General features: G+C 36.3%; 1 protein-coding gene across 1 annotated transcript in view; it reads right to left on the bottom strand.

Moving 5' to 3' along the window:
* Window positions 1–9,918, bottom strand: part of col11a1a (collagen, type XI, alpha 1a) — a 78,609-nt gene that overhangs the window by 44,292 nt on the left and 24,399 nt on the right. The window contains exons 7-18 of the mRNA XM_016472165.1: window positions 9,571–9,675; window positions 7,558–7,866; window positions 6,571–6,633; window positions 6,391–6,432; window positions 6,172–6,234; window positions 4,799–4,873; window positions 3,287–3,370; window positions 2,849–2,905; window positions 1,504–1,557; window positions 1,366–1,419; window positions 1,187–1,240; window positions 665–718 (exon numbers count right to left, since the gene is read on the bottom strand). Coding sequence (XP_016327651.1) covers window positions 665–718; window positions 1,187–1,240; window positions 1,366–1,419; window positions 1,504–1,557; window positions 2,849–2,905; window positions 3,287–3,370; window positions 4,799–4,873; window positions 6,172–6,234; window positions 6,391–6,432; window positions 6,571–6,633; window positions 7,558–7,866; window positions 9,571–9,675 — 1,014 coding nt within the window. The remainder of the gene's footprint in view (window positions 1–664; window positions 719–1,186; window positions 1,241–1,365; window positions 1,420–1,503; window positions 1,558–2,848; window positions 2,906–3,286; window positions 3,371–4,798; window positions 4,874–6,171; window positions 6,235–6,390; window positions 6,433–6,570; window positions 6,634–7,557; window positions 7,867–9,570; window positions 9,676–9,918) is intronic.

The raw sequence follows: 9,918 nt of genomic DNA, 5'->3' as shown, positions 1-9,918 counted from the left end.
TAAAGTTTCCAGAGTAGAAGGCTCTTAATTTCACCTCGGAAGAACTCATGATTCTTCTCTGTATCATTATTTATTATTATCCTTAATACAATGAAGAACAAAACTGTATTGCTAATGTTGTGTGTTTGATGTCCTTGTTTCCGATGTACAGTAAGGGGGCAAAATTTGTGTTGCTTTAAAAAAAAAAAAAAATTTTAATTGTAAAGATGTGCCTATTACAGTACCTACACTTACTATTGTTATTATTAATTTTTTTTTTTTTTTTACTCATGGTATTAACAGTCATTGTAAAGAAATCTAAATTTTGTTAAATAAAAAAAAATGCTAACCAATAGCACTGGGATAATAATCTACAATATGTGTCAATGTCAAAGTTATTAATGTTAATTATTAATGTTTGTAATGAAAGTTATTAAAAAAGTGTTCTGAGCTTCAGCACAACAGAGATGTTTTATTTTGTTTTATTTTATTTTACCATAATATACAGAGTTACCTTTGCCAAAATCGTATAGGAGTTGCATCTAGGAGATAATTGAGTAATTAGCATAAGCTGGAAAATTGCTGTGAATCTCTTCATCTTTTCAAAAGCTCCTCTAGATAGCCCTGGTCATTTACTCTTATTTTATTGCATTTGTCGAATTGATTTGTATGCGTTCATACTCACCCTGTGTCCCTTCTCACCAGGCAGACCTGGAAGCCCATCAAAACCTCTGTCACCCTGAGAAGAAGATGAGGTAAAAAATTCAAACGATATATTTATATGTACTATATAGCATATCACATATATGTGGGTGAGAATTTTTTCTTGAACCTTAGATCCAGATTCTCCAGGCATTCCACGGGCCCCGTCGGTTCCAGCACGACCCTGTCACAGAAAGATCAGAGAAGATATGACTATTATGTGTCCATATGCTAACTGAAGACTCATTCAAATGAAAGCAAAACATAATCATCTTTTGTCCATGTGAAAAATAAACAGAAATATCTTACTCTCTTGCCAGGTTTTCCCATTTGCCCTGATGGGCCTTGGATACCCCTCGGACCCTATCTTCTCACCAGGCAGACCTGGAAGCCCATCAAAACCTCTGTCACCCTGAGAAGAAGATGAGGTAAAAAATTCAAACGATATATTTATATGTACTATATAGCATATCACATATATGTGGGTGAGAATTTTTTCTTGAACCTTAGATCCAGATTCTCCAGGCATTCCACGGGCCCCGTCGGTTCCAGCACGACCCTGTCACAGAAAGATCAGAGAAGATATGACTATTATGTGTCCATATGCTAACTGAAGACTCATTCAAATGAAAGCAAAACATAATCATCTTTTGTCCATGTGAAAAATAAAGAGAAATATCTTACTCTCTTGCCAGGTTTTCCCATTTGCCCTGATGGGCCTTGGATACCCCTCGGACCCTATGGTGGAAAGATACATGATTATTTAAGTAAGTGGATAATTAGGTAGGATGACCTTTGGTGGTGAGAAATGCTTTATCTTACCTGATGACCAGGGTCTCCACTATCTCCCTTCAGCCCAGGAGCTCCTGGAAGACCCTGAATGTGATTGACACCAGAGAGAGGTGTATTAGACCAAGACTAGACCAAACCAACATTATTTTTAACAGATACAGAAAAGATTCAAATGCCTGCACTATACTGTATACAAAGAAACAGCAGGTGGCAATATTTCACAGCATATACTATTCCTGATCATCTCTCACCCAGAGAATCCAAATAAGCCCTGAATAAAAGTGAATGTAGTTGACATAATGGCTTGGACTTGTTTAAAGATGTAGTTATTGCACTTTACTTTAGGGAATTGTGCTGTTTCTTTCGCATCACACCACATGAAGCAGAATACTTTTGAAATTGCTGCTATTCCAGACAGACTGTCCTAGTTTTTTCTAACTGATTTCAAAGATAATTTGAGAGTTGAATTTTGCATTTATTCCTAAAAGCACACCCTACTGTAAGGAACCATTTGGAAACTTGAAGATTCTCATTGGTCTGCTGTTTAAATGACACATCTAAGGATTCCCAACTAGCCATTAAACAGCAGCTGTGTTCTTTTCTTAAATAAAGATTATGATTTCAAAGTCTCTCTTAAATTCCCACCACTCATTTCATGCTCAATCAGTGACGTAAGATAAGTATGACATGACATGGCTGTGCTTTTCACTTCTCAAATGCTTATTTGAGGTATTTTGTCATTAGTTTGGTCGCATCTAAGTAGGATCATTTCTTGGCGTGAGTTCACCGGCCCATCGTGTTTACCTGGTCCAGTGTTAGTGAGTGTTATTTTTTAATAATATTTTGGTTTAATTTTTATTTTAATGTTTTCTGTTTTCATTTAAAGTTTATTTAACGTTTTAGCAATTTAGTTGTTTTTCATTTGTAGTTTTTAGTCTATAAGTATAAAATGTTTACATTCATTTTAATTTCAGTACATCAAGTTAAAATAAGTGAAAATGCCTTGGCAACTACCTGAAATAGTAAGTTTTTATATTTTATTCTATTTCAGTTTAGGTTTATTATAATTCAGGCAATGAAAATGTTTCTTAGTTAACCAAGACAACCGCAACCTTGCCTCTCTACCCATTAGAGACATTTTGGAGCCCAATATGTGTCTTCTCATAGAGGACATTTGTTGGGATGATTTGGGATGTTCAAAATATTTTACATATATAAAATATACAGGACAGTGATGGTGTTTTGCATGTTAATAGCGATGAAATTTGAATCACTGCATTAAATTGCATTGCTCTGATTTTCAGTTAGTAAAACTCTGATTGGAAAGCTGATTGGGTGGGACTTTTTCAGACGTCATGGGGTCACTGAAACTCACCACTGGGCCAGATCGTCCAGTGAGACCCATTGGACCTGATGGACCTCTCATGGCAAGCTGCGAAAACAAACCAAAGAATCAAAATCACCAAAATATCATCAAACATATACAAGAATTGTCAGACATCTACTCCCCTCAGCCAGAGGAGGAGGGGCGGTGCCTGCATTTGTCAAGGACAGATCTGAGCACTAATCTGCAGCACCTGTCGGGTCGCCCTCCTGCGGGTCGTGAACCTTGCTAGTATTTTTAACTAGTCTTCTATTTTTAACCGTTTCACTCTTGTTTTAGTGCAAACAAGGCCGGAGCAAGTCCCCTTCCCACCCTGTGACCTACCACCCCACCTCTTCCCTACAAACAGTCAAGAGTCCCCCACCTCCCCCTCAGCAAACAGCTGGGTGAAGCTCGAGGGCCATTTGGCCCTTCACTTCTCATACTCACCCTGGCCTGAGAGAGAATGGCCTGAGCCTGGGCCTCCTGAGCCGACACCACTGGACCCTTTTCCCCATCACCGCCAAACCGGAACTGTCAAACATGAACAGAGTATTCATTATTATCATTTTCATTTAGAAAAACCCTTCAAATCCTACACTATAAATATTGAGTCAATCCAAAACAAAAAGCAATATTTTGAATATTTATTTAGGAATTAGATAGTATTTTCAATACTTTTGAAAACCACTAAACAACAATATGCTCTAACGAAGGGAAGCTTGCAGTCATATAACACTTTATACTGTACTATACTGGAAATACTAAGTAAATCAAATCTGAAAAGCATATTATGAACATTTAATTAGGATTAAGGTGGTTTTCAATGCTCCTACACAATATGCTGTAAAGAAGTGAAATATGCAATCATTATTTTCATTTTATAGCTACATTACATAAAACACTAAATACTATATTATGCTATATTGTAAATACTATTAGGTAATCAAATGAAAAGCAAATACTTTAGCAATTTACTAAACAATATGCTCTAAAGAAGTGAAGTATGCAGTCATTATTTTCATATACGGTATGTATCATTATAACATACCATACTATATTATATTATAGTTACTCAAATACAAAATGAAATATTCGAAATATTTCATAATGATTTAGATCCGTTTCAATCCTTTCAAAAACAACTAAATTTATACTTTATTTATACTATAAATTACTAGATATTTTCATTTATTTATTATCATTATGCATAATACTTCATTCTATAGTATACTTTACTATAAATATCAAGTGAATCAAACACAAAAAGCGACATTCTGAATATTTAGTTAGGATTTTCAGTACTTTTGAAAAATGCTAAACAACAATATGATCTAAAGAAGTGAAGTATGCAGTCATTATTTTCAGGTATGTATTCTCATTAGGTATAACACTTTATACTAAAATATACCAAAAATATATTAAAATACTACATTAAACAACTATGAAATGCTACATTTGGAATCTTTAATTAAGATTTAGATTTTCAATACATTTGCAAAGTACTAAAGAATAAAGCTTTAAAGAAGTAAAGTATGCAGTCATTATTTTTATTTATGTATCAGTATGTGTAACACTTCATATTATAATTTACTATACTGTGAAAACTATATGAAATGCAGCATTACGAATATGTAATTAGGATTTAGATGTTTTTCCAAACCTCTAACTACTTCACAACAACAAAGTCTAAGTAAAGAATGTAGTCATTATATATATATATATATATATTTTTTATATCATCATATATTTCCTTGATTTTCAACTTACATATGCAAACGCACCAAAGGGATATTTAATTTGTTTTTAATACTTTTCAAGCTACTGCACAATTATATATTCTAAACAAGTTTGTTGTAGTTGTTTTCACGTATGCATTATTGCTGAATACAAGCATGAAACTAATGTGCAGAATAGGCTGGACTGATCTGCAAAGATTTTTGGTGGATTTAGGGGTCTTACTGGCAGCATCAGCATAGTACCAGGGGGGCCTGGCAAGCCATCCGCTCCGGGAAGACCAGCACGGCCGGAAGGACCCTGAGGAAGCAGGAAGAGTGGGAGAGAAAGAGAGATGGGATATATCAGTAATTTGACACTTCTCGACTTGACAACACACAGGTAAGAGAATGCCAAGACAGGAATGAGAAAGGGAGGGGGATCGAACAGAAAATAGAGAGAGACCCTCTCACTTCCATTAACCTTTAGTGAAGTTGTCCATTTTTAAGATACTGATTGTATTCATTTTCTAGCTCATGAGCACAGGGGGATATCACTGTGTAACAATTACTTTAATCTAAACAACACTTCATATGCCTGTCCAGATGGATCCCTGTTGTCTCCACCAAGTCCAATCACAGCAAATTATCACACGGTTTCATTTTTTTCTACAATAATAGCTTGGCAGGTTATGTTAAATAACACTAATAAACAATATTACATGCCATCCTGAAGTGTACAGGTCTTAGTTTGATAAAACCATTAACAGGAAGTACTCAAGATCCCACATTTTGTTGATATGCATTTCATGCACAACTGAATGATATTCTGATGCAAACGATTTACTTAGTTTCATCATTAGCATTCTTGTGTGTGTGCAGTTCTGTTAAAGAGTGTGGATTACATAGACATGTAATATCCACAACACAACCTAACATCAGAACTCCAGACAGACTTTGGAGATGGTTTGGGAATTTGTAATGATAATTATCCTCAAACAGTTTAAGGAAGAAGATGTTTTTTGTGAGCAATGGGTGTATTTTGCATACAGAAATAGATTGAGGGCAACGTGCTGCGTTTAATCAGAAATTTGCCTACTGAACAATGACTGCTCATTCTGAAGTAACGTGAATTACTGCAATTCATCATCTGGGAACGTTAACTTGCTTTAATCTGTGTTTCTAAATAAAGCAACTCAGGGTTTCACATCTGAAAACTAAATGTGTCAGAGAGGGTGTAAATGTGCCCTCAGGGTCAGGAATCTGCCATGACCCTGTTCAGAATAAATCAGCATTATGTTTTGTTTACTGACACATTTTCATGCGGTCTTGCAGTTTACTAAAGCCGGACTGTTTTTCTAAGCCTTTCTTGCTTAGCACACACGTTTTTCTCTAGCCTAGCCTGTGTCTCATTATGTTCATCACAGATTTCATTTGACATGTCTCTTTTCCCACTTAATCACTGTTGATTTTTTGACAAATAAAATTTCTGTGAAACTAAATATGACAAAAGAAAGATCAAGTCCTAAACCTTAACTAAACCTTGTTAATGCTCTGAAAATACCTGTGGTCGTCATAAGTAAACATAGCCTGCAGTCAAAGACTGGAACAAATTTTTACCCTGTCACCAGGATCTCCGGCTGAACCAGGGGGGCCTTGTAAACCTGGAGGGCCTGGAAGACCCTGAAGACAAAACGAAAATTGAATAAACACACAAACTGGAACACAACGATGATGACCCAATTACCAAAAGATTTTAGACTTAAAAAAAATTGCTAGAACACTTTGGTTGAATATTGCATTTTACAACTGACGCAGACAAAAATGCAGGTAACTTACAAAAGGTCCAGGTGGTCCAGCAGGTCCTTCAATCAGCATTCCCTATGAATCACAACAAAGCCAGAATAAAACAAACTGACCAGAAAAGATTACAGCATCAAATTACTAAATGAATATTTATAAACTAATCTCAATATTGTTCCCAAGGTGATGAATGCCCAGAATTCGCTTTTCACTCACCGGCTCAATCACTGCAGGTTCTCCTTTTTCTCCCTTCTGACCCAGAGCAGCACCACCACCCAACTGCAAACATACAACAGAGGTTAGACAGACAGACAGATAGATAGATCAACTATTAGGGTTATTGCTGGTGCAGAGTGTATGAGGTGTGAAAATACACATGAATATGAAAGTTTAAGGAAAAATGCTAAATTTGGTAACACTTTATTTTAAGGACCAATTCTCACTTTTAACTAGTTGCATATTAGCATGCATATTACTAGCATATTGGCTGTTTATTAGTACTTATAAAACACACATTAATGACTTATTCAGCATGACCAAATTTTAGATCCCTCAATTCAACCCCATTCCTAAACTTAACAACTATTGCTAACTATTATATTAGCAGTTTATTGAGGCAAAAGTCATAGTTAATAGTGAGAATTGGTCCCCAAACTAAAGTGTGACCCTAAATTCATAACGCTAATCTCTCTGAGATTAACAAGATGGAAAGTGTGTAACCAGCGATGTAACGGACAGGATCTGATGCCGTCAAACCTTAGCTCATGTGGGCTGTAAGATACAGGTACTGGAGTTTTTGACGGAGGGGAAGTATGAGCTTCTTAAGGGGGTGGAGGTGGAGAAAGGTGTGTCTGAACAAACAGCTGGGTCTGTGGTATGGGGTAATTGCCGTATCCCGGGGCGATATGGGCAATAAGGTGCTGACAGCCAGAGAGTTCAAACCACAATTGGTATGAGAGTGTGCATGTAAGTGATCTGTGGATCTATATGATCTGTCATACACAGAGACGGGAGTGAGAGAAAACCAATACGGACAAGAGGAAGAAGTGCAGTGCAGATTAGTATAAACCAACACAGCAAACAGAAAAAATGATTGGACCCCATGCAAAATAGTGCACTACAAAGCCAACAATGCATGCTAGATTCCCATATCCAACAGTCCGAGTGCTGGACGACACCCTCATTTGGGGGGCCAATACTTACGTCCGACGTCACTTCTGTTTCAGCGATGTCGGTTTCGGCGGCAACTCCTGGCCCAAAACTGTCCTCGTAATTGGACGTAGGATTTGGAGCCACATTGCCAAACTCATCGTATGCCCCATACTCATATTGATTTTTGTCAAGCCCAGTCACATCATATTCCTTAAGATCATACTCCTTAAAGTCATACGTGTCCACTCCGACAGGGTCGGCGGTGCCGCTGGGCAGCGCGGCTTCTGGGGCAGCAGTCAGATCCAGACCAGCCTGGGCCGTCTCAGTGACATAGTCACCGAAAACTTCCTCTTCCACAGCCTTATTATACCCAAGCAATGCGGCCGGGCGGAGGGGAAGGGAGTTCGAGCAACGGAGGGAAGATGGATGTTAGTTAAGCAGTTAAAGCAAATACTACTGTATCTAATGCAAAGCAGGAGCAAAATTAATTGAATGAGAAATATTTATTAAGAATAGTATATAATTTTTGGGCAGCAACAAGATAACACTTCTTAGTCCCGTTCAATGGAAATATATCAGTTGATTTGAATTGGATTCGAGGATTTGGATAAATGGTGAGATGAGAATTTAAGGCGCAAATTAAATCTGGTTAAGTAAATCACAACGTTGTACAAGTTACAGTAATGGACAGATATAATCAGTAATGCACATTAATAATGTGATCTCATAGAAATACTGTTACACGCAAATGAGATTTTAAAAAGTATATTTCAACACTTACTGTAAAACATTTCTAAATCTGTTCAAATTTCGGGGGCATTTTTGTGTGTTATTTGCAGAGGGACAAATAAAGTGTTAACTTTATAATTAAAAAAGACATTATTTTTACATATTTAATAATCACACATATAAGTCTATGATAGACTTTGGGATATTCCTGTCTTTTTTCCACAATAAACATAATGGTAAAGTTAAATTATGTTTAGAGGTGAAAAAAAGAAGACAGCAATAAATGACATAAGTCTGAAATGACACTACCATGTTTACAAATACACACACTAATGCATTAATGATGTCATCAAATGCAGGAACAGATCAAATTGTAAAAGTCTGACTCTGCATTTGATTACAACAGCCAAGATTTACGGTATGTTTTAGTACATAACCATAAAAAAAATAGTCAAGGAACACCAGTTTTTATTTCAATACTGAAAATCTAGCACAAGGGGCATTTAGACATTTCTTACTGCATTTAATTTGAGAAAAAACACACCTACACTTATAATGTGTCTTTAATATCCAACATAAACTTACTGTAGAACCACCCTGTAAATACATCTATATGGCTGTGAAAGAGTTCAATTCTGTTGAATATAGTTCTGATAACTAGAGCCAGAACTATTCAACCAGAATACATCAGGGACGAATGCTATTATGTTTTGTTTCTTTTTAAAAGGTCCACATATTTGGGTCACTTACTGAGGGAACTGTTTGGAATGGGACGTGCTATCTTCTCAATGATAGTTAGGGCTAGAAAATGGGCAACCAGTCAACATTTAAGCAACCAATTCCAAAACTTAAGCCAAAAAGACAAACATATATAATTTTCACTTAGCTGTGTGATCAGTTCACTTCTTTAAATTTAGATCGGATGGTTGAACGTCCATAAATTGCTGATTTTTTCTTAAATACAGCCTTAAATATCATTGATATCCACAACAGAAAGCTGAAATGACAGAACAGAAACTAGCTGCATAGCAATCCACTGAGAAATATCTACTTGATATTCAAAACATGTTCAAAGTTTCAGACTGGAAAACATCACAGGAAGTGGATTGGCTAAATTTAGAACTCCCTGGTTTTATCAGCTTTATGTTGTTGGATAAAACAGTTCCCTTGTGGTGACAGTCCCAGAGTCGAAAAACACAGAACAATTGCCATGAATTGTTTTGTTTTTGTCATTTCAAATCAAATACTTCCTCGTCATACGTGCTCCTGGATTTTTCCCCATTCTGTCCCACATTTTATTCGCCCTACCATCATAATATATAATCAAATGATTACCTGGTTTGGTCCAGTGGTTGCGACAGGAGACTGAGTTTTGGAAGCATCTACTGTTCCGTAGTCAAGTTCACTGTCTGTATAGTACTCCCCATCTACATTGTTAGGCTATAGCAGTTTCAAAGTGAGAAGAAAAGAAGAAGAAGAAGAAGAAGAAGAAGAAGAAGAAGAAGAAGAAGAAGAAGAAGAAGAAGAAGAAGAAGAAGAAGAAGAAGAAGAAGAAGAAGAAGAAGAAGAAGAAGAAGAAGAAGAAGAAGAAGAAGAAGAAGAAGAAGAAGAAGAAGAAGAAGAAGAAGAAGAAGAAGAAGAAGAAGAAGAAGAAGAAGAAGAAGAAGAAGAAGAAGAAGAAGA

This window comes from Sinocyclocheilus anshuiensis, unplaced genomic scaffold (genome assembly GCF_001515605.1).
Source record: "Sinocyclocheilus anshuiensis isolate Anshui unplaced genomic scaffold, SAMN03320099.WGS_v1.1 scaffold392, whole genome shotgun sequence".
Taxonomy (NCBI): domain Eukaryota; kingdom Metazoa; phylum Chordata; class Actinopteri; order Cypriniformes; family Cyprinidae; genus Sinocyclocheilus; species Sinocyclocheilus anshuiensis.
This window is presented reverse-complemented; position numbering and strand designations above follow the sequence as displayed.